This window comes from Loxodonta africana, chromosome 14 (genome assembly GCF_030014295.1).
Source record: "Loxodonta africana isolate mLoxAfr1 chromosome 14, mLoxAfr1.hap2, whole genome shotgun sequence".
NCBI classification, from domain to species: domain Eukaryota; kingdom Metazoa; phylum Chordata; class Mammalia; order Proboscidea; family Elephantidae; genus Loxodonta; species Loxodonta africana.
This window is the reverse complement of record NC_087355.1, coordinates 81627512-81653494: the sequence shown is the minus strand read 5'-3', so window position 1 is coordinate 81653494 and position 25983 is coordinate 81627512. Positions and strand designations below refer to the sequence as shown.

At 37.8% G+C, this 25983-nt stretch overlaps 1 protein-coding gene across 11 annotated transcripts in view; it reads right to left on the bottom strand.

The window, feature by feature from the left end:
• Positions 1-25983, bottom strand: part of PHF20L1 (PHD finger protein 20 like 1) — an 88172-nt gene that overhangs the window by 50971 nt on the left and 11218 nt on the right. For 4 of the 11 annotated variants that reach the window (XM_010588503.3, XM_010588502.3, XM_010588504.3 and 1 more), the window contains exons 3-8: positions 14480-14651; positions 14243-14327; positions 10034-10122; positions 9720-9809; positions 4755-4962; positions 4051-4179 (exon numbers count right to left, since the gene is read on the bottom strand). In XM_010588503.3, coding sequence (XP_010586805.1) covers positions 4051-4179; positions 4755-4962; positions 9720-9809; positions 10034-10122; positions 14243-14327; positions 14480-14651 — 773 coding nt within the window. The other 7 variants (XM_023546015.2, XM_023546016.2, XM_023546018.2 and 4 more) reach the window with 7 other exon arrangements.

Sequence of the window (25983 nt, the reverse complement as noted above, 5' to 3'; positions counted from 1 at the left end):
AACATATTTTTACATGACTCAAAAAGTTGCAGCATATAACATTTAAAACCATATTCATTAGCTTTTTCTTCTCCTGTGAATATTGTTGAGAATCGATAAACTACTGAAATAAAAAGAAAAATAATTAGGGAATCAAGTTCTTCTTTCACTGGGAACTATTAGAGGTTCTAAGAGCTATTCAAATAGGACAAAAATCTGCTATTCGACCTGTTAAATAATTATTTCTTCACTTTTTTATATTGTTTCCTTACATATCTATAGGTGGTAGAATACTTTCCAATACTCATCAATAGATGGAAGAATTCACAAACTATGAAATTAAAAATAAGGTACTAAGAGAATTAACAGAAACAACATAATCATGAGCAACACTCTGTAAATTTACAACCAAAAACCAAAGCAAACCCATTGCCATCAAGTCGATTCTGACTCACAGCAACCCCATAGGACAGAGTAGAACTGCCCCATCCGGCTTCCAAGGAGTGCCTGGTGGATTTGAACTGCCGACCTTTTGGTTAGCACCCATAGCTCTTACCCACTATGCCAGCAGGGTTTCCAAATTCACGACGTTAGGGTATTATAAAAAAAAAAAAAAATAGGGTATTATAGGCCTAATTAATTAAAAGCAGTTCCCATTTAATAGCTTATGAAGAAAAAAAATAAAGCCTTTTGTTATGTGCTCATAGAATGTAATGGGGCATTTAATAAAAACTACTTAAAACTCTGATTAGGAAACACAATCCTCGGCACCTAGAGAACTCAAAAGTCCCCATCATGATCAATAAAAAGGTTTTCTATTTTATATGTACACCAACATACAAGAGCTATTAAAGAAAAGAACAAAAGGGACAATAATAAAGGAGGTACATGAATACAAGATTCTGGTTACTTCTGTTTTAAGAGGCAGCCCAAATCTATTGATCTTGACCTGCTAACATCCTGGGGAGGCGTACACTATTCCCAAAAAATGAGAAGAATTATTTGGAGGGAAAGAGATACAAATGAAATTAATTTTCATTATTAGCAAATGCTTATTATCAATATATTACTAACAGGCCCTCCTCCAGGACAGGGGATCTACACACTAGGCGATTATCTTAACAAAATGCATAATGTATTTTCAAGAAACTATTTAAACGATAGGTAGAAACAGAGTATGAAATATTCATGAATCCCACCTGCCAACAAATTCACAAATTTGCAATACTTCACTTAGCTATGAAATATACAGTGGTCTCTCTCTGCCAATAGGAGTAAATAGAAGAGACGCCAGTGCTTCCTGGAATGGCAAAGGTGAGCAAAGAAAGAGCAAAGTAGTTATATTCCTGGTACACTTTTCACCGAGGGATTTCAAAACACAATACTGTCTCTAAAAAATAATAATATTCCTGATATCAACAATAACATGCTACAGGTCAATTTAAACCTCAGGGTTTTTTTTTTGTTGTTGTTGTTTTTTTAATGATTTTATAATTCGTTACGCGGCACAAACATATCTAAGCCAGCCGACCTTCCAGGAACTCCCAGGCAGGTGCGACTGCTAATGTTTCTTCTTTTACTCCCTTCACAACCTGTGTTCTAAAATCTACTTAAATTCAGTTTGCTCACAACTTTTCCCCAAAGTATGGCCTCCTGATGTTCTGTGTAAAGTGATTATTATAAATCAGTATGCACAAAAGCATATAACTATCAATGAGGTACATTATGTAATAAAAAATAAGACCCTGAAAAAAACCTATATATATATACTGCAAATACATTTTCCATGTCTACCTATTAGGAAAATTTGAAAAGAGCCATCCTGACACTACACTCTATTAAAAAAATCAGTTTCAGAGTCTCTCTGGGGGTGTGTATGTGGGGACAGGGACAGAAAGAGAGTGAATAAATACATGAATTAGACTTATCAAGTGGATGGTTCACTTACTGCCAACTAGGAATTTAAAATTTAAAAGAAATAGAAAATGCAGTAGGAGGAGACACATCAGAGCCGGCTGGGAAGCCACCAAGACCCCAGCCCTAGTCCTCTCAGTTGTAAAGGGAGAAAAAGACAGGTGTAGCTGAGTCTGAGAAATTTAAAAAACACCATAAGTTCATAATAAAATCATTATTTTATATTAGCTACCATTTTTTTTATGGATCACAAATGAAATGTACAGAGGCAAGTCTGAGTTTCAACCACTGAAAACAATCTTGCAGTATCTATTGTCCTTTACATCATACGGGTGTAACATGAAGTCAGAAACAGAAGCAGAAATATGAACTATTTTAAAAGATTACCATACACTTAAAACTTCTGAGTAAATAAAGGAAAAAAGATGGTACTGGTTTGACATTTGTAAAATCCTAGGCTTCTCTGCCATTGTCCAACGATCACTTGTTCGTCTCAGATTCCCAAGAGAAAATGAAGAGTGAGTCCCTCCACAGAAGTCGACAGTATTACTAGGCACCTAGTATTATAACTTTTCTGAGGCACATGGTAAAATGGTTTTTTATCCCACTACTTCTTTTCAAGGCCACACAGAAATAATACATCATTTTGGACTCAGTTGTTTCCTTCTTTAAACGGTAAACTTGAGCTTCCCGGTCAGGCATGCGTAGGAGTGTACTGACTGCAGGCGAAATGAGGTTATCGGGAGTGAAGGGAACAGCAGGATGCTGGCAAGCCGGCAGCTGTGCTGCACCAGTGTCACCGCTCTCTTCTCTGACGGCTGCTCGTCCCCTGTGCCGCTCCAGTCTTTGGAACACAGGAGTCAGAGGCGCTGTGCTCCACTTCTGCCACAGCTGGCAGCGTGGAGCACTGGGTCCCACATTCTAAGGCAAAGCCAAAGCCTCAAATTGCTGTTGTAACAATTACTTCGATAACATTTTGATTTCTTTAAAGCAAATAGCTTCTAAGAACAGGGTGAAAAGAGTAAGTCAGTCTGAAATATTTCCTGTCCTGCGGCCAAGTATGTCCTTTACCAGGGAAAGGTATGAGAAGAATATAAACTAATGGAAAGTGAATACATATTCTTAGCTGTTGAAGCCAACTATAACCACTTGGAACAACTCTAGAGTAACACAGTGGCTCTAGTAAACCCTCAGCTTCGGAGTCATCTGGCAGTGGGCTTCCAATTGTAAGAAAATTGCCAAAAGGTTTACATTTATTCCTGGGTCTGACAATGAAACCGAACTATGGAAATAAACGTCAACAAAGGTTTGTAGAGCATTATTAGGCCAAAAACGCTACAAACCACTTGCCCCTAGTATAAGAACATATGACTGCACAAGTATTATAACTACCCTACTAACATATACTCAGAAAAATAAAATATGTTCACAGTTTCTTTTAAAGACTAGAATCACTCAACTGAATAGGCCTTGTAAGTCACTGGGCCTAATGTGACCAGCCCCATTCTAACACTTAAATTCCATCTTCTCTGAACATTCACCAGACTAGGCTTTTCGTTGTTTTCCATCATCCTAACACTGCTACTTCCTAAATTACATGAAAACATAGAGAAATAAGCCCCAATATTAGAGACTAACTGAAGGTACGGGCAGAAATGAAAAACTCAGAAGGGTTCTTCTTTCATCAGGAATCAGCAGATTCGGGAACTGAATTTAATTCAGATATCCATCTCTCTAACCATGCATGGTACCATCTTTGAGAGTGGTCGAGAGTAAGAATGTTTGCGTAAAAATATATAAAACCTCAGGAATTATGTCACCTTAGCTTGACAAAAGTAGATTAATTCCACTCTTAATAGAAACTACTCCTACCATCAATGTGATTAAAACACTATGGGGTTTTCTAACACTTGATCTCTCATCAATCCCCACAACATCCCTGAGGTAGGTAGGAGGTATGTGGTATTTTCCACTTTTTACAACACAAGAAAACTGACAGAGCTGAAAGGAGGTGACCTGAAAGAACCATAAACTAAATGCCTTTCTGGATAACCAGCTCATTACCCCAAACCAAAAAATGCATTTTACTTTATTAAAAGTAAGCTACTCTAAAATTAAACCCTCCATTCCCCCAAAAAAGGAATCATTGTAGTTTACCAGTGATCTTGTTAAGTCGAGCTCTCTTGGCCTGAAATGAGTTGCCTTGATTGTTTTTCCTCTTGTTTGATAACGTGTTCTCTGGCTGTGGAAAGCCCAGCTTTGGAACGTGCTCTACATGAAGTCCTACTTTTAACAGAATAATATATGAGTTTATCCAGAATCCAAAATTAAGACACATAAACATTTTTAAAGTAGAAAAATAGCACAAATGCTTTGAATATTATTTTTTAATCTAGTGCTTGACACTAAAGTGTGAAAAAGACAAATCTACTATCCAGGTTGATAAATGAGAAACAAAAGGTTACTTAAAAAGATATTCTTCAGGAAAGAAATGCAGGAAGATAACGAATTACTGCTTTTTCCATATTATGCACTGAAATACACACAGAGGCGTTTAAAAAATCAAAAAAAAAACACAAAACAATAAACAAAAACCTATTTCTGAGAAGTTACCAACCAAAATCTCAATTTGTTTCTATTCAAGAATATTGAGGGCGTTCAATTTAAGTGCCCAGGTTAGACCATCAATCGTCAGATCTACCTGTAAGATGCTAAAAAAATTAACCATCACAGTGCGCTGAAGGTGAAATCCTAATAATTTAATTATGTGTACAAAATTACAAGTAACCAAGGGGATCGATTCATTCACTACTCGAGTTTACCACTGTCGTAGGGAAGGAACATAAGTGAGTATTTTATACCAAATGTTTCACTCGATGTGGGCAGATCTTCCTTCTTCTCAATCTCTGGTGTGGCTGAAGAAGTCGAAGTATCTTCCTTCTTCGAAGGTACTTTAAACCATTTTCTCTCATCTTTATCTTTATTGCTGTTAGCGCTGGTTCGAGGTTTACTCCCTGTTTTATTCTTGGCTGCAGCTGCAGCAGCTGCTTTGACTAAAGCTATCCAATCCTCCAAAGGAAAAACACAAAACATGTGAAGTATTAAAAATTAATCAGGATGTAATTACACTAATGAATAAAAACATGACGTTTTCAAATCTATTTTCACACACGCACACAAACATAAAATTAAACTTATTTACAAGATGGATCATCGACGTGGTAGATTATCAAATTTAATAACCTAATGGGTTAATGGGTTGAATAACCTTTCACAAAATAAGAAAATAATCAATAACTAGTAGGCCTTTGATGTATTTTCATACCAATAAAATATAACAGAGAGGAAACCTATCACAAATATGGAACACTACACGACATTCTGCCAGAGATCTTTAGGGTTTAAATGAATTGTGTTTCTTTTCCATAATACAACCAACAGTAGAATAAGAGAAAAATAATTATACTGTAATTCTACAAAGACTAAAAAGAATATATATCCAACGAGTGAATGGTTGTTCCTTATTAGGAAGAATGTACCACTTAATACAGAGTCAATTTTAGGCAGACATGGTATGATTTTATTATTTTCTGAAGCTTTTAAAGTTTAGATGCCAATTTATCACAACAGTCTAATATTACTGATGAAAAAAAAGCTACCCGACTTGGACAAGGTCAAGTATACACTGTCAGTTGCCAGATTAGTTTCTGGGTCTATGCTAGTTACCATTCTTCTAACATGCTAATACCTATTTCTCCTGCGTTAATTTTTTTGTTTGTTGGTAAATAATTTTCACAGCTTTATTTTTAACTAAAAATGCTGACTGTAAGTATTATGGAAAGGTATAAAGAAGAAGTAATAGCATTTTTAATTTTTTAAAACAAATATCTATACTATCTCTATAGAGTTAATTTTCCACTGAGGCCATTAAACTCTGTACATCAGAGCACCAATTCCGATTCAGCCAAAATGTGTAACGCCTAGTCCAAGCAACTAAAAATAATTTCACATCAAATCCATTTAATTCATGGGTCACATTAACAAACACAGGCCATTAAGCAATAGACGTTGATGGCTATTCGGTCTTGAAAATACATGGTAAAAACAATAAGCCACTAAAACAAACAAAATCAATGTGTCTCTCCCCCATGACTGAAAGGAACTGAAAACATGATGTGATTGTACTTGACACATTCATTCATCAATTTCCTACTAAATACCCTGCTACATACGCCAGGAACCATGTTAAGCATTCATCAGGTAACAGCTGATAAAAAACTGGTTCTACTACTAAGGAATTCACAGGCAAGTAAATCAACTCTAAGACAATGTAACAGAAAATGTACTAGAGGAAGGAGCAAAATATTACCAGGGAGCAGAAAACAAACAACTAATTCTGACTGAGAATTAGAATTAAAATTTCTGAGGAGAAGGACCAGTGAAAGGCTTTAGAGAAATGGTGACAGGTGAGTAGAACCCTGAAGGATAAAGAGAAACTTGCTAGAGGAAAGGACAGAAGAAAAGGAGAAAATGGGCACTCCAAGCAAAAGGGAAAAGTTAAACAAAGGCACTGATGTCAGTGTTTACAAGAAATGGAAAGACTGCTTGGTCTAAGGCTCAGGAAACAATGGAGGTAGTTAAAAGCATTATAGCTAAATTGAGACTTAAGATGAACATTTGTTAAGGAAAGAAAGCACAACAATGAAAAACACTGAGAGCAATCAACAGCTAGAAAGAGAAAAAAGAGTAAATACAAGCAGAGGAGCAAACTAAAGTGTTAATACAGCAGAGATCACATGTCTGGAGTCTTATTAAACAGCAGAGCATTTAATTCTGGCCCTGTATTGTGGGAAAAAAATTTTTAAGAGAAATGCTGAAAAAGTATTGGGGATAATTTCCATTCCCAGTTGTTTTCTGCCTCAATTAAGAGAAAACTGGAAGAGAGTTATACTGTATCTTTTAGAATGTAAATTAGATATTAAAAAATGCTTTTTGATCAAATCACTTATTAATCATGGGAATCACTGCAACGATGTGATTCAAGAATTCTCCCATTATTCTGCCGCTGTATTTTTAACTAGAAAAGGTTCATCACCAAATCTAACCGAACTGTGACCCTTCCATGAATGACAGCTAGTAATGACATATTTCAAACTTCCTTGTAGATAACAAAGTAGTGCACTAAAAAGAGCCCTGCATTTGAAATCAGAAGATCTGGGCTCAAGGAATCAATCTGCACACAATGGCTGAAAACTTCTAAGTCAGTCACTCAATTCTCTCAATTATGAATTCTTCCACTGTGCAACAGAAATATCAGCCATACCAATGTCAAATGATTTGCTATGAGAAGAGAATCCCATGCAACAATGTACACAAAAAATGTCTTGTAAATGTAAAGAACCTTATAAGCTAATCTTTAACACTAGTGAGTTAGAACATAAACTATATACACCTGCTCCTCACTTATAGACGTGGTTAGGTTCCAAAGACCAGGTCAATATATGAAAATCAGCATTATGCAAAAATGGAGGATGACCACATCAGATCACAAAATAGAGGATGACTGCATCAATACATAACTGCCAAATTATATCATTACAAACCACTGAGAATCATGGCCCAGGCAAGCTGACACATAACATTAACCATCACAGCCAGCATTACTTTCCCCTCACACCTCAGTGTTCATTACTGCCAGACATACACTTTTAACGCGCACAATAGTCACCAGGTTACTTACTATTGTCGTAAATGTGAAATGTCGGATAACAAGACAGTCAATTAAGTGAGAAGAGGGTGTATCATCAGCACACCCTCAGGTGGAAAAAAAAAAGCGTAAGAGAAAAAACAAGTACTTCCTCTGCTATATACCCTCAACTTAAAAATATAATGGCTCGACCACTCACCCTGTAATTACTGCTGCTATGCTTTTATTAGGTGGAATATCTCATTACAGGGAGGAATCCACCCTCATCCTTTGATATCAGTTTCACAGCTATTTATGTATCCACTGCTACCACTCCACTCAAAATGATTTAAAGGACGAAAGAAGGGAAAGAAGGGAGGGAGAGAGGAGATCCTATTTTGGGCAGCCGACACGTCTACCACACCTTTTTTCCTAGTGAGAAAAATCTATGGATAGACTGTAGAGGGGCCACAGGTGACACTTCATCCACTGCGGTGTGAAGAGCTCGGTAAGGCGCTCAGGGCGACGTATGAACGCCAGGTGAGGGCCACCGGAATGAACCAACGGGTGCCAAGTCAGAGACAGGCTTTTATTGAGGTTCAAGTACATTAACTACTTTGGAAGTTCACATATATAAAATTGTTACTCCTGTCATATTCCTTGCAGGTGCTGTAAAAGTTTAGGGACGAGCATTTCCGCAGTGCATTTGTTTGATGCGTTATTTTTTGCTAGTTAATAAAAGAAATTTCACTTTTATCCTTATAAAGGAATTCTTATCAGAGCTCAGAGTCTAGAAGGTAATCTACAAAATTGGAATTCTGTTAGCAGTGTCCAAACTACCTGATTTTAGTGTATTTTCTAGATGAAAACAAGTTAAAGACTTGTTAGGAAGAAAAAAATATATATATATTTACCAAATGAGACTATTTTATTTACAAAAAACTATAAATATTCTAATGTGCCTACAATTAAAAATATTTTTGAAGAAAAAATAAAAAATTATTGGAAATATACTAGTACTCCAAGTTTTTTCAGTAGTTTTGTATTTTGGCATCGATTTTAATGTTAACATACATCATGATGGAATAAAATACTAAACATGAACATGCAATACATCCAATAAAAATAAACCCCCAAATTAATTTTTACAACCTTTAATTTTACCACAAATCAAACTGGTTCAATGTCCTGCTTTAGAAAAGGAAAGCTTTAAGGCAAATATTAGTGCCATCGCAAGGATATCTGAATATTCAGAGTAACAAAACAATAGTTTCAAAACAAAAAACAATAGAGAATTCTGTGAACAGGTAAATATTACGTTCCCAATGCTTTTACCTCTCTCTCAATGCAGTAACCAAGAAATCACACCATTGAATGCTTAAAATAACATTTTATTTATACATGCAAGTATGAAGACACAAAGTGATTTCCTAATCAAGAGCATTTTCATCTTAAAATCCATTTCCATATTAGGAGAGAAAACCTTGCTATCCGATTATTCCATAATTAATTAAATTTTTGAAAACCAGATTATTTACAGTAATAACTTCTCAGTAATAGCTGTGGTGGTGTACATCTTTGGGCTGTTAAATGTCTGCACTTCACTGAAGTTGACAGGCGATTTCAGTACATTTCAGGATGACAATTATTTCCCACCACACTGTATGAAACAAATATGTAGCATATTTCTGTATTAGACATTTGTATAGATTACTTTCGAATTCTTAAAATTAATTGTAGGTCCAGGTGCTGAAAATCCCAAATAACAGCAGAATATGAAAGAAAACATTTTCAACTTCTAATGGCACCTTTTCTTGCCAGGTTATTTCAGGAAACATATTCAACAAATGGAATCGTGGTTCTAGCTCCATCCCAGATTCTCCTGCAAATGCTTACCGTTCATTCTTGCTCTGAGCAGTGACAAGGCATGTAATACACTGCTTACGTCATGTGACTTGGAGAGCCCTACCTGAACAGCCTACAGAGTGTCAGGTAAGCGCCTTTTACAAGAAGATTAACGACTGATTTGTAGAAGGAAAGAAGAAGATAAGAAAATATAAAATTTGATATTAAAAATTAACTTTCTATATGATGCTACATACCAGGAAAAACAAAACGAAGTTAAAAAAAAGGCACTTACCTCACTTCCCATAGACTGGTTACACGATCCAGCTGGGTCGATAGGACAACACCAGCTTAGTGGATGCTGGGATTTCACCTGGAACAGAAACTAGCGACCTATAACTTTAGCAGGTCTAAAACCGAAGAGGCAAAAATCATGTGTATAATTTACTTTACATTCTAAGCTTCTTTTTCTTGCTGCTATTTGGGGCTATCAGCACATAACCCTACAATTAGTTTACTTTTTATTAATAAAAAAAAAAAAAAGATTTTGATCAGTCATCATTCAAGAAGACACCCCTCTGGGTAGCTAGGAATGCTGAACACTCTTACCTGCCCCTTAGCATCCTCGGGCATGGCTTTAATGTGCATTCTTTTTAAACAACGAATTACTCCATCATAAAACTGAACTGTGAATGTTCCTGAAATAGGAGCAGGTCAGAACCATTAGAAAATAGAATTCAACCTTACAGCAAGACTTGAAATCTGACAGGTGTGCCCTGACAGAAATAAGCGCTCTGTGATTGCTGTAATTACAAACATGTATCTATTTCAAGGCCACCATCAAGTTTATTACGCTTTCTCTTTTCCCCTAAAACCAATTCTAAACTCTTATTTCCTTTAAAATGTTCACAAAATAAGCCTTAATAGTTACATGAAATTCTAATTATTATTGAGAGAATTTAAAATTTACTTTGTAATAATTTAAAAATACGTATAGACTGAGAATACATATGTCCCCTCCAAAAAATCATTACTTTCAAAAATGTTTATTTTCAGAGGAATTATCATTTGCTCTCTCTGAAAATAGTTTATAGAGAGGAATACCTAATGTATGAAAGGATCATTTTCCCCAGAAATTATTGCTTTGCCAATAATAATGAACTGGCAAATAAAAATTGTAGATTCATAGACTTTTAAGTTAGAAAATACTCTCCAAACCACCTAGATAAAAGTCTGCATTAGCTCTCATAAAAAGACCAGACTTAATGGCCTGACTGAGACCGGAAGGACCCCGGAGGTCATGGTTCCCAGACCTTCTGTTGGCCCAAACAGGAACCATTTCCAAAGCCAACTCTTCAGACAGGGATTGGACCGGATTATAAGACAGAAAATGATACTGGTGAGGACTGAGTGTGTCGGCTCAAGTAGACACAAGAGACTATGTGAGCAGCTCCTGTCTCGAAGGGAGCTAAGAAGGCAGAGGTGGACAAAAACTGGCTGAATGGACTGAGGAATATAGGCTAGAGAGGAGGAGTGTGCTGTCTCATTAGGGGGCGAGCAACTAGGAGTATACAGCAAGGTATATATAAATTTTTGTATGAGAGACTGACTTGATTTGTAAACTTTTCACTTAAAGCATAATAAAAACAAACAAAAAAAAAGTTTGCATTTGCAGATAAGAACACGGAACTCCAGTAAGGTGGAATGCTGCCTCCAGTGACATTCAGCTAGCAGGAACATACCCATAGCTAACAGCGGGTCCCCCTTCGGCTATTCATGTCTTTCTTACTAGGCCAGTTTGCCTTCCATGGCTTAAGATTCTGTCTGCCAGCATCTAATGAAGCAGTCACTTTCTGTTGCGGACTGCAGGCTCTGAAGTCAATATAAGCCAGTACTACTAGAAAATATATCCATCATGTAGATTTTATACTTACTGAAATGCAAACATTTTTCTATCATTTCCTGTACAAATGAGGGCAGCGTGTCATTTTAAGTAACCAAAGACTTGGCCTTTACAAAAGACGTATAAACACTATATGTGATCACTGTTGCTAATGGCTGTGAAGGTGGTGCCAAAGCCAACGACATAGATGTGCAAGTATTTCTCTTTTTTTTGTAATCTGAAAAACGGCAATTGATTTCCTATCTTCCCATAATTACTGTAATACACAATATCGCAGATATAAAAATCTAAACTCAAGTTATGAAACATGAACTTATCAGCTGAATAGCATGGATGTAAAAACATCATATAAAAATTTTGAGAACGTCAAACCACACGTACACCTTTTACCACCTTCACTGCTGCTTCTGTCCTCCTACTTCTTCAATACAGCACTTCAGGACAGGCTCCTCACTGGCCACCTGGGCAACCACGTTCACCCCTTCCTCCCCACCTCTGCTCCCCTACTTCCTTTGCCCTGATGCATTTCTCCTTTCCTTACATCCACCAAACTCTAACTCACACGTCACAGGCCAGCTCTTCAAATCCCACCCCCAACATGAAAATGTCACTCCAGTTCACATTTCTCTTCATTTCTGTACATTCTATTCCAAAAAGAAGAAGAAAAAAAAAAAAAAAAACCCCGTCGCTGCTGAGTCAATTCCGACTCCTAGCGACCCTATAGGACAGAGTAGAACTGCCCCACAGGGTTTCCAAGGAGTGCCTGGTGGATTTGAACTGCCAACCTTTTGGTTAGCAGCTGAGCTCTTAACCACTGCACCACCGGAGCACCATACACTCTCTTGCAGATACTTAAATGTTTACATGTATTTTGTTGTGTTTTGCTTTTGCACTGAACAGGCTCCCTGAGGACTCCCTTTGCCTTTCTGGGGGTAGGGGAGTCATGCTCATCCACCAAGTGGGGTGTATAAAAATCATATAATGAATGTTCCTTCTATTGGAGATTAAAAATATATACATATATATGAATATCTGTCAATATTTCCCTAATGAAAAAGAAAAAAAAAATTTTTTTTTTTTTCTTTTCAATTGAAAGGGCTCCCTCAAAATACTCCTGAAATGGCAGCTGTCACAATCAGTGTCACCACTCCTCTGCTGACGTATGCTTCGTTTTCTTAATCTGTTTTTGGTGGCTTACCCAGCAGAACTGACTCAGTCCTTCTTTCCTTTGTCTTCTCTTCCTTCCACAAATGGTTACTGAGGGCCCACCCTGTGCTAGGCTCTGGGCTCCACACTGGGGAGCCTATGCGAGTAAGAATGTAAGCTCTGTGCCCACCTCACCAGAAGGGAAAGACACAGGCTGCACCACCAAAGTAGAGTAACCTGCACATCTAACGCCTGAGCTGGCCCTCAACCCTTCCCGTAGTAGGGTGACTAGCAGCAGCAATAAAATCATGGTCGTATTCGTTATTTTAATTCATTAAGACAATAAACTGGATTAAGTCCTCTGTCAAGTTATATCATGATTTCTAGGTGGACTATGATCATTTACTTGTTCACACCTTACACTCCCGACTACATCCCATTTTAAATGTTTTCCTCTTCTAGCTTTTCTTACCTATTTTCTCTCAAGTTTGGTTTTCATTTAAATCCCTCCCACAGTTCCCATCACTTCCGGGTAAAATTCAAATTCTTTGGCAAGAGGATAAGACACTGCATACATCAGTCCTACTCTTTTCCCTCTGTTTTAACCCTTCTGAGGAGTCCGTCAGCAGAATCACACCAAAGGACTTGCAGTTCTTTAAAAACGGCATGCCTCTCACTTCCATTCTTTTTCACACATCACTTTTGCAGAAAAGCTTTCAGATCCTTCTTTCTCCAGTTAACTCATTCGTATGTCAAGACTCAGCTTCAGGGAAGTGTCCCCTTACTTAGATTAAACGCTGTTCTTGCCAAGAAACTTCACTCAGTGTATGTTTAGTAAAGAGAATAAATGTGTGGTTAAGTTTCAGAAATAACTATAATAGAAATCTAACGTATTACCTACTTGAAAAATATATTTCCAAGTATTTCATAATTGTTTTGGATGAGATTTTAAAGGAAAAATTTAAAAAGAAAATATTTAAACATATCCCCATTAACAGTAATATACATATTAACTCTCAAATTAGTCTACAAGTTGTGTGTTTTAAATTCATTCTCTGCCCAACAGATTTATCAGTTTTATGTCACACCTGAGTTCTGCTTCATTTTTGACATTTCTCATCATTTCAGCAACTTTTGCTCAGTACATAATATCCTAACAACTGTCCACAAAATGGTATTAGGAAAATGAACTCCTAATTATCTATAGACTTTAAGAAAGAAGGAGAGAGAGGAGAGAAGTAATAAAGGAAATCCTCAAACTGAGGAATACTGTACTGTATTTCACTCGTCAGTTGAACTGATTTGAATTTCCCTGTATCGTTAACCCTTTTGAGGAAATCCTCAAACTGAGGAATACTGTACTGTATTTCACTCATCAGTTGAACTGATTTGAATTTCCCTGTATCGTTAACCCTTTTTCCCCACTCTGAATGAGAGGCTAATAAAAATAAGTTAGCGAACAAACTGAAAACACAGAAGTAGAAATAAAAGCCTGTCAACTGAAAGCTGAAAAACTATAACCAACTATTTACCACTATTAATTTAAGCCGTTTATTTAGGCAGTAAATCATGGGCCATCTTATTCTACACAACATATTAACAAATTAAATCCTCCCAAAGAAGGATGCTAGCGGAAAACATATTAAGTGAAATTTAAAACAAAGTAAAAAGCTACACAGAACAGTTACATTTATCAATTAAAACTTAAAATATGGTTAAATTTTACAATGAATTCCCATTTTAAGTCTCAGATCATTTCAAATACATACCTTCTTTGTTAATTGCTTCAATCTTGGCAGGGTAATAGCGACAGTCTGTCCAACGAGCCAGAACTTCCTCTCCGGCTTTAAAATCCTATTTTAAACAACTTTTAAGATCAATACCATATATAAAACAAATAAGCATTTCCTTAACAAAAACTGGCTTTTCTAAATTTAAAAGAATTCCTTTTAAAATGTCATTACATTTCTAGCAAAAATAACAAATGGAAGAAGATTGCTACTTACAAAGAAATCTTCCTCATCTTTTAGCCCTTCTTTTCTCAGTGCTGGTCTCTCAAGGGGTCGCAATCTATTGCTGTCCCAGTAAATCCACTCATCGTAACGATGACTCCAGCGCTCAAAATGCACCAACATCTTTCCCTCCTCATAGTCTATTTTCTCAATTCGTGATGGATACCTCAAAAACAAAAAGGAGATTCACATCAAGAGAGAAATCTTGTATTTGTTTAATCAGTATTAAATAGGAGAACATAACTAAAATATCACTTACCATTAAAACTGTGAACAAAATAAAATGGGTCCACATTTTTAAAATATCAAACCAATAACATTTGCTTGTTTTTTTTTTTTTTTTTAATGATTGTTCTCAAGGTCTGATGAAATAAACACTTTGATATACTCCCAGTGGAAATGTAAATTGCTACACTGTTTTGGGAAGTAGTTTGGCAACCCTGTGTCAAGGGCCTTAAACATGCTGCTCCTTTGTACTTGATAATTCCAGTTCTGGAACTATATACACAAAGATGGTCACAAAGCGTTGTTTAAGAACCATCTAAAAATATGGTTGGAAAAACTGAAGACGCCCTACCCATACAGCTATAAAATAATGGTGCATCCACTGAATGGAATATTCTATAGCTTTAAAATGTGGGCTTTACAAAGAATTTATAATGCAAGAAAACGTAAAATAGCAGCCCTATGGTCACTGGCAGTATAACTACACGAAATAGATTATGTCTAGGGAAAATATGTCAACATGCACATTCGCCTCTATATGGCATTAATGCACTTTTTAAGAAATATCTTCCAATACTTTTCATAACGAACACCAATGATGACAGGGAAGGCTCAGTTAAACTTTAAATTTAAAATGATAAAAATAATATTACATTGTTCAGTCTTCAAGTGTGATGGTTCTCCTGAGATTAATTCCAAAATAGAAATAGGTTAACTGAAAACTTCTAACACGGAACACTGCCTATTCATTTCTAGTGTACTATGTTAAAATGGGAGCCCTGACAGCACAGTGGTTAAGCAGTTGGCTGCTCACCAAAAGTTTAGCAGTTGGAATCTACCAGCCACTCTTTGGAAACCCTATATGGCAGTTGTACTCTGTCCTACAGGGTCACTATGAATTGGAATCGACTCAAGGGCAGTGGGTTTTTTGGTATTAAAATGTTTAAGGATGACTCAAATTTAAAAAACAAAAGCAGGGTTAAACCACATTAAGAATTCAATACCAGCATACAGTAGATGAGTCAGCCACAATAGTTAATCTCATATTTTTGCTACTTTTTGGTAAATCTGGACACTTTCTTTCCCCTGTGGAAAAGTAGCTTTTAAAAACTACTAACTTTGAAATTTAAGAATTGTTGCTACCTGCTTTATAGATTAATCATGCCATGCAAGTCTTTTTTATACATCTCCAGGCCCTGAATCGTTTTCTGATATAGCTCCTTTAACATCTGACAGTCAACCCCACACTGCGCCAATGATACTGAAGTACTTGTAATTTCATCACACACACCATGCTCTGGCAAACATTTGTGCTTTTGCACATTTTATTCACTCTGCCTGGCCCTAAACTGCCCTTGCTTTGTATACTCACCATCGCAGACTAGGTTTACCATGTACTCTTCTGTGCGAAGACTTCCCTGACTCCCCTTCCCTGCTGCTCTCACAACACTTAACACGTGACAAACCTTTCTGTACAAGTTCCTGAACCGTGTGCGGTCGGACATTTATATTCCGAGATATTAATACGAGTGGCCCAAAAAAGGATCCTGTCTGTGGTCAAATAGTGGATTAAAAAAAGAGTTAAACTGCTTTCTTCCATTGTAGGACCTCTCAGCACCTTCGGCAAGGGCGAAAGAAAGCATACAGTACTACTGAACTTAAGAAACTACGGAACTCTTTTCAGTATGGAATATTTACTAACACTTTTCTAGAGAACAGAGTTCTAAGGCACAGGAAGTTAGAAATGCTACTTCGGTGCGAGTTTCTGGGGACCCTCAAGCCATGCTCATCTTTGCTCCCCAACACCTAGCGCAGTGTCTGCCACACCAGGCACCTGGAGAATGCTCAGCATGAACTAGAACTGATGTTTCAGAAAGATCGTCTGCACGTTCCTTCAGAACTGAGAAGGCTGCCAGCCCATTTCTAACCTTCAGTTAGCGCTGACGCTTTTTGGCAGGTGGGCGTGGACAGAGGGAACATTTGTTTAAAAAAATGAATAAAAAACGAGAAAACTTAGCAGATTAATATACCTCCTGAGGGGGACATGCCTACCTCACCCACTCAGAGCCAATACTATAAAACTTGCCTTTTGCAGTGTTGTTTGGCTTTGTTGGGTTTTGCAGTTCTGGTTTTTAAAACATAAAAACTGTCAATGGCACTAAGCCTAGGATAAGGGTGCCCTTTTTTTTTAGTTTACCTTTCAGCCCGCATTAGTCACTGAAGTGCTAGAGAACTTGTCTCTCCACTGAAAAGACTGGTAAATTTCTCTCAAAATACAGAGCCTCTGGTTTCACAGGTTTACTTTTATCATCACATCTTTTCATTTCTGACTAAAACGTAAGTTTATTCCGTAGGTTCCTTCAAATTTTAAACGTATATAATGCCATGTATTTCAAACATTTCTCAAAGTAAGGCGAGTCCCGACAGTAACAGTCAAACACATCTTTACTTTCACGATTCAGTGCAAATTGTTTAAATCTGGACTGCATTTTTAAGTAATTTATGGTTTTCCTAAGATGTTTCAAGTTCTGTTGGCTAAGTAGGCGCCTGATGAAACCACCAGACTAAAAACTGTATTTTGGGGACCCTCTTCAGGATAAGCTACAGTGTGTTATACTTGCTACGTAAATATTTAGAGACTGACATGGAAACTTGGGAAGAAGGCCAAGAATTAAATAAGTAACGCAAATACACAAGTTTATTGCCATTTTAATTTTTACAATGTTTACTAATCAATTACTAAATTTCAAATAAAGGTGTCAGAAATATTACCATTATCAAGAAAGTTAAAATTTCTGTTCAGTCATTCAATACATATTTAAACACCTATGAACAGTACTTGCTAGGCACTGTTGGTAGATAAAGAAGAAACATTAACTCCTACCATCAAGAAGCCAGGAGGTGGGGGGAGAGAGAAGAGTTGGAACAGTTGCTGAATGTCAACTGTGTGTCGAGTCTATATTCTTTATTTATTGAGTGTCAACTGCTCTTATATGCACTGTCTCATTTGATCTTGGCAACCATACAAGGTATAGCTAACACAGTCCCCATTTAACAGATGAAGACCTGCTCTAGAATACACACAGCTCAGCCAGAGTTCCACTAGGAGACACCTAAGTGATTATATCATACAAGGTAAAACTGGTAAGTACATACAGAAATTTTACCCAAGATGCTTTCGTAATTCAGAGAAAAAACTGGGGAGTTCATTGAAGGCTCACAGTGGCCATGATCTATGCTGAACTTGGTGAGGGACTTGAGAATTTAGACTCAATGAACGTGGTGCCGAAACAGGAAAAGCGTACACAGACGGCATCAATTATATATTCAGTCAGTGTTCATTCAGTCCACTATGTGACTCTTAAGTCACTATGTGACTCAGCTACACAGTGAGGACCCAGAGACTATTAAGGATATGGTTTTTGTCCTCAAGGACCTGGAGATAAGACACTGGAGGGCACTGAAAGGGAAGAGAGTAACATTTCCTTCGGCAGGGTAAGTACTAAGGTGAGTAAAGAACAGTGGGAAACTGGATTGCACTGGTTAGCTGAATCCGAACCTGAAGGGCCTTGAAATAGAAACTAGTGAAATGAGCGTTTTTATTCTACAGACATTGTGGAGTCACTTAAAGTTTGTACTTTGTTTGTCTATGAGTTACATAGGGAAAAAAATATTGTAACATCAAAATCTTTGCTAAACATGTACAATTCACAAAATTGCCATTTAATATATAGTCTATATTGTGAAATGACTTCCCTGTGGTAGTAGATGGCCCACGGTGATAACGCTTTGATACATGCAGGGAATGAAAAATACCATTGAGTAAGTGTATTTCCCAGTGCCGTTCTACCTTGAACTGCAACATTATTTTGAGGCACTATTTATGTTTTATTATTTGGATATGAGGGAAAGGAAAGTTTTCATATTAAACATGGAAGGGGTAACGTTAATGTTTTTGTTTCGTCATTTTTTTTCAAGGCCGAATCATGGAAAACCGCTAGAGTAAGGAACAGGGATCAGGCTAGATCTTGACACTGATGATTAGGAAAGGGTCTGCGAGACATGAGGCTTGGGTTGCAGGCTGTGAAGTGTCAGAGATAAGACACCAATAAAAACGGCTAGGGGTCAAGAGGAAAACAACTCTCAAGGATTCAACAAAGAGACGGAGAAGACAACCTCACCACCGGCATACTCTGCCATTCCTCAGTGCCAAAATTCCACATGGAGCTCTCTTATCCCTTATCACCTGTTACAGCAAACCACCACGACATCCCCCATTTTCCCTACTGTAATCCCACAGATGGTCCGTGAAACAGAGGAAGACCCTCAACAAGATGGACTGACACAGTGGCTACAACAACGTGCTCAAGCATAACGACGAATGTGAGGATGGCGCAAGACCAGGCAGTGTTTCGTTCTATTGGGTGGCTATGAGTGGGAACCGACTCGACGTCGCCTAATGACAACAATCCCATATAGATACATATGTATTCTTCAAATGAAATTTACTTATGTAGAAAAGGCTGACTCCAGTGCTCTGGGTCTACCTTCCTCTCATTTGTCTTCTGTCCTTGAATCCTGGAGAACAGAGCCATACATATAATTTACCCTCAGGAAAATTATGAGAAAAACAATCCACCCTAAAAGTGGTTCTTTCTAGCTTACTAATTAGGCTTGGTAGAAATGAACAACATTCAGAAATACTGTTAAGACTTTAAAATTATGCTGGTGAATTTTAACAGAATTTTTATACATACAATTCTAATAGTGTAATCTCTCAGTGGACTTCTTAGGACCCTTTGAAAGGTCAAGGTAAACTATAGCTATAACTACAGAGCACAGTAAGACCATTACTTCTTGGTAAATAAAGATTATTTTTACCTTCTCTAAACTTTAACAGCATTTTATTGCCTTATCTGATATACTGGCATTTTAACAGTATCACTGGTGTCTCCCACTTGTACAAAATTTGTTCATAGAAGAGCAGTATCTATGAATTCTGGACTAAACCTGTAACCCCATAGGAAGAAGGCACTGAGTAAAGAGATTAGCTATTTATACCATAGCTGAAAATACTAGATCAGTTCCCTATAGTATCAACTGTGAGTGTTGTCAAAGTACAGACAATACAAGAAACCTACAATGGGAATTACCATTACCAATGAATTCCTGTACTGGCCTGCACTGTTAACTGTTCTGGACAAATCTTCACTCACCCGCTATATCAGGAGTCCATGAATTCACTGAGGCTGCATACAAAATGGGAACCCTGGCGGCACAGTAGTTAAGTACAGCTGCTCACCAAGAGGCTGGCAGTTCGAACCCACCAGGCGCTCCTTGGAAACTCTATGGGGCAGTTCTACTCTGTCCTATAGGGTCGCTATGAGTCTGAATCGGCTCAATGGCAGTGGGTTTTGGTTTTGCATGCAAAGTGCTATGCATTTGGTGTAGCTGTATACGAGTATTCTTTTGAAGTGGGGTGGGAGTTACAACTTTAACCAGATTTTCGAATGGGTCCCTGATTCAAAAAAGAAAAAAGAGAGATGGGAGGGTGTTAAGAGCCACTGTGGTATACTGAGGGTTTCCCGGAAGGCAAAGATCATCTATTAACACTCAAACTGTAAGTGCTCCACTATCCTTTGAAGGAAGAAGGAAGAGAGTTTAGATATGCAGCTATGCCAGAACTATAATATAATGGGTTAAAAAAAAAATTCCCTTTGTATTCATTGTAGTAACAGTAAAGGAATTAAAGAGATCTTGAACTTAGGGAACTTGTTCTGATTTATCATCTAGTTTGACAAATTCAGATTTTTACTGAACAGATAAGGTCAGCCAGAGGAAATGATGAGGCAAATGCCTCGACACACTCTGTCCTGCACTTAAACCAATGGAGGGACAGCAGCTAACTACTCACCAGCGACGTTACAACCCACTCAGTGAGGCCAGACCTGACCAAGCGTCCTGAAGACCATCAGGAATCCATTAAGAGGCCTGAGTTGAGATTTAACTGCTCATTTGAGTACGTAAGTACTATATCAATTAAAAAGGCAACATCATTTTTTTAAATTGCCCCAATGTTAAATTGTATGTTTTAAATAGTCATTCCATGTTTATATTGAGAAGACAATAAAATTTCTAATTTACGTCAATTTAAAAATTAATAGTTCTTCATTCATTTCACTTAATTCAACAAATATTGAGTCACTAATCCACTGTATGCCAGACACTGCACTAAGAATAAGGCCACAAATACAAGTAAGACATTATTCCAACCAATAAACTCGTGTTCTAGCTGTGGGTAGGGGGAGAAACAGAGAATCAAGCAAGGTAACACAATTCAGTCTAATGTAATAGCCAGGATGTTGCCGTTAGGTGCCACCAAGTCAGTTCCAACTCATCATGATCCAATATACAACAAAAAGAAACACTGCCTGATCCTGCATCATCCTCACAATCGTTTTATGTGAGCCCACTGTTACAGCCACTGTGTCAATCCATCTCATAAAGGTCTTCCTCTTTTTGCTGACCCTGTATTTTACCAAGCATGATGTCCTTCTCTAGGGACTGACCCCTTCTGATAAAATGTCCAAAGTATGTGAGACGAAGTCTCGCTATCCTTGCTTTTAAGGAGCACTCTGGCTAAACTTCTTCCAAGACAGGTTTCGTTCGTTCTTTTGGCAGTCCATGGTATATTCAATATTCTTTGCCAGCATCATTTAATTCAATGGCGTTAATTCTTCAGTCTTCCTTATTCGTTGCCCAGCTTTCACAGGCGTATGTAGTGGCTGAAAGCTAGCGCAGCAGCAATCAATAGTATAGTAAAAGCATAATAGACAAGAGTACACAGAAAGGAGCCCTGCTGGTGCAATGGTCTAAGCACTTGGCTGCTAACTGAGAGGTCGGTAGTTGGAACCCATCAGCGGCTCTGCAGGAGAAAACACCTGGCGATCTGCTCCAATAAAGATTATAGCCTAGAGAACCCTATGGGGCAGTTCTACTCTGTCCTATGGTGTCACTGAGTCAGAATCAACTCGACGGCACACAACAACACAGAGCATCTAAATAAGAAGTTCCCTTGGATGGACTCAAATTCAATGGCAACGGGTTTAGTTTTTAGTTTTGGACAAGGTAGTTCTTCAAGTTTTAAAGGATAGTAATGGACAAAACACATCTGAAATATGATTTAAATCCATATAATCTAAACATTAACCCATATAATCAATCTTAATCTGTTGCCATCAAGTTAATTCTGACTCACAGGCACTCTATAAGACAGAGTAGAACTGCCCCATAGGGTTTCCAAGGCTGTAAACTTTACAGAAGCAGACTGCCATATCTTTCTCCTGCAGAGCACCTGGTGGGTTCGAACCACAGACTTTTTGGTTAGCAGAGCAGCACTTAACAATTCAACACAGTTTTGTGCATAAGAACTTTCTAAAAAACTGTAACATGATACTCATAAAAATGGCTAAAAAGTATTAGAAGAGCTAGAAATAGAGGGGTAAGAATTACCCTACATGCTACTGTCAGAAGTTATTTGCCAAATAATAAAAATTAATGCAGAATGTAACCCAAAGCAAACACAGTTTTTCTGTAATCTAGTAACACCTTAAAATTTGTAACTTGCTGGAAGCACTTTAAGTTAGGCTTTACAATTTTCAAAAGCATTTTCTTTCCCCCTCACTCTGGTTAAGACCGTAAGAGCAAGTCACCTAATATGACAGTATTTTAAAATCAAGTGCTTTCAGATACCACGTTAATTTAGTTCCTACTTTTAAAAAGCACACTAAAAACCAAACCTGTTTGATTAATTAGAACTTGATATTCCAAAATAATAGAATTTCATCATTCAGATGATAAGTTTATATATCTACACCACATCTTCTTCAACACTGAGTTCTGCATGTTTCTTCACATTATGTCTCAGGTCCTCTTTTCAGACCCATCATCCCCATATGTCCAGTCCAAGCTGCCCGTTCAGCCTACTTCCTACTTGTTCAGAACCTTTTCAGCAAAGTACATGAAGAACACTGAGCTATATATTTTCCTTTAGAACCTTATGGTAGCCACCTTTCAAATTAATTTTTCATTTAAGACCACTGGATTTAAATCCCTGTTCCTCTCTACCTCCTTAGCACCTGGAATCTTCTGCCACGCCTGCATTCATTCAAGCTATCAGTTCTAACCAAATTAAAATACCCAAGCTATAGCCTTTATGTTTCAACAAACAGATGCAGTGCTGGAGGTGCTCATTCGTCTATGCCAAGAAATATGGAAGACAGCTTCCTGGCCAACTGACTGGAAGAGATCATATTTATGCCTATTCCCAAGAAAGGTGATCCAACCGAATGTGGAAATTATAGAACAATATCATTACTATCACATGCAAGCAAAATTTTGCTGAAGGTCATTCAAAAACGGCTGCAGCCGTGTATCGACAGGGAACTGCCAGAAATTCAGGGCAGTTTCAGAAGAGGACGTGGAACCAGGGATATCATTGCTGACGTTAGATGGATCCTGGCTGAAAGCAGAGAATACCAGAAGGAGGTTTAAAAAAAAAAAATTTGAAGGATGTTTACCTGTGTTTAATTGACTACGCAAAGGCATTCGACTGTGTGGATCATAACAAACTATGGATAACACTGCAAAGAATGGAAATTCCAGAACACTTAATTGTGCTCATGACAAACCTTTACATAGATCAAGAGGCAGTCGTTCAGACAGAACAAGGGGATACTGATTGGTTTAAAGTCAGGAAAGGTGTGTGTCAGGGTTGTATTCTTTCACCATACCTATTCAATCTGTATGCTGAACAAATAATCCCAGAAGCTGGACTACATGAAGAAGAATGGGGCATCAGGACTGGAGGAAGACTCATAAACAATCTGCGTTATGCAGATGACACAACCTTGCTTGCTAAAAGTGAAGAGGCCTTGAAGCACTTACTAATGAAGATCAAAGACCACAGCCTTCAGTATGGATTGCAACTCAACATAAAGAAAACAAAAATCCTCACAACTGGACCAATGAGCAACGTCATGATAAACGGAGAAAAGATTGAAGTTGTCAAGGATTTCCTTTTACTTGGAACCACAATCAACAGCCATGGAAGCAGCAGTCAAGAAATCAAAAGACACATTGCATTGGGCAAATCTGCTGCAAAGAACCTCTTCAAAGTGTTGAAGAGCAAAGATGTCACCCTGAAGACTAAGGTGTGCCTGCCCCAAGCCATGGTATTTTCAATCGCCTCATATGCATGTGAAAGCTGGACAATGAATAAGGATGAACGAAGAAGAGTTGACGCCTTTAAATTGTCGTGTCGGGAAAGAATATCGAATATACCATGGACTGCCAAAAGAACGAACAAATCTGTCTTGGAAGAAGTGTGGCCAGAATGCTCCTTAGAGGCAAGGATGGCGAAACTGCATCTTACATACTTTGGACATGTTGTCAAGAGGGATCAGTCCCTGGAGAAGGACATCATGCTTGGCAGAGTACAGGGTCAGCAGAAAAGAGGACGACCCTCAACAAGGTGGATTGACACAGTGGCTACAACAATGAGCTCAAGCGTAACAATGATTGTAAGGATAGCGCAGGACCGGGCAGTGTTTCATTCTGTTGTGCATAGGGTCGCCATGAGTCGGAAGCAACTCGACAGCACCTAAAAACAACAACATAGCCTTTATACCTGTTACCTTCTCCCAGTACACAAATCAACTAGACCATGAAGAATTCCTTCCCTATTCTACCAAATAATGTTCTTTCTACCACCGGTATTTTACTCAAAGTTTAGTATCTCCATATACTTTTTTCATGCTACCATGACCAAACTCTTTGTTACTTCATTATGCCAGCTAAATTCCAAACTCCAGTAGGTTGCACTCTACCCAGTTCCCATTTCTTAATATTTAGTACTTAAAAATTACTTTACTACTACAAACTAAAAAAGCCAAACCCATTAGCATTGAGTCAATTCTGACTCATAGCGATCCTTTAGGGCAGAGTAGAACTGCTCCGCAGGATTTCCAAGGCTATAACCTTTATGGAAGCAGATTGCCCCATCTTTCTCCCACAGAGCGGTTGGTGGCTTCGAATCACCAACCTTTTGGTTAGCAGCCGAGTGCTTGGTCACTGAGCCACCAGGTAGTCTTATGTGTATATATGCCTATTGATTAAAGGATGTGCACTGACTCCTCTCCCACTAGACTCTGATTCCTTAGAACAATTCATGTTCATATTATTATTATTGGTAACATTTATGAAGAGCTTGGTGGTTAAGGAGTAGAATTCTAGCCTTCCATGAGGAAGACCGGGTTCAATGTCCAGACAATGCACCTCACGCATAGCCACCACTCATCTGTCATGCTGCTACGACGCTGAAGAGGTTTCAGCAGTTTCCAGACTAAGATGGACTAGGAAGAAAGGCCTGGCAAGCTACTTTCAAAAATCAGTCAATGAAAACCATATGGATCACAACGGTCTGTTTCAATGTGCAGGGGGCCACCCTGAGAGCTGGGGCCAATTACACGGCAGCTAACGACATGCACCAGAAATGATGCTAACCTCTTCATATGCACCGCCTTGCTTAGTCCTCAAAGAACTCTTTCAGTTAGGTATTATTACAGTTCCCAGTTTTTAATGGGAGAACACAGAGGCTCTGAAAGGTTAAGTAACTTGTTCAAGTTAAAACAGGCAGTAAGTGTTAGACCCTTGAACTCAGGTTTTTTGTCCTTAAAGACTGTGCTTCCGATTATGCCTTCTGCATCTTCCAACTCTATCTGACCTTCAGCTCTTGCACACTTACTGCGTGCTTCACATACAGGGGACTCTTACCACGGGGTACTAAAAACAACATGGAAGTCAAATGGTCTTATCTGTGTTTTTTCTTGCACATTTAATTTTAGTCTGCTTTTATACAAACAAAATGCCTAAGCTTGGTTTGCATTTGCCTAAAGATTATGGAAAACAGCTTTAATTATATTGTACAAAATAAATATCCCCATAAATTCATAAAAAGACTAAACAAAGCAAAATGTCTCTTTTGTTTTATTATTAAAATTTCTCAAAACAAAAAGTACACTGCATCTCAACTATACCAAACTGTGGAAACAGCACATTGTTAAAATGAAAGAGTCTTAGAAAATAAAGTAGCGTGACTTAGTTTTTAATCCTAAACCACAATTCATTTGCCATTAATTTTTAATGATAACCAGATTTCATGATCTCCCTAAAGCCTTTCTATGTATTCTTTAAAAAATCAACAAAATTCAATG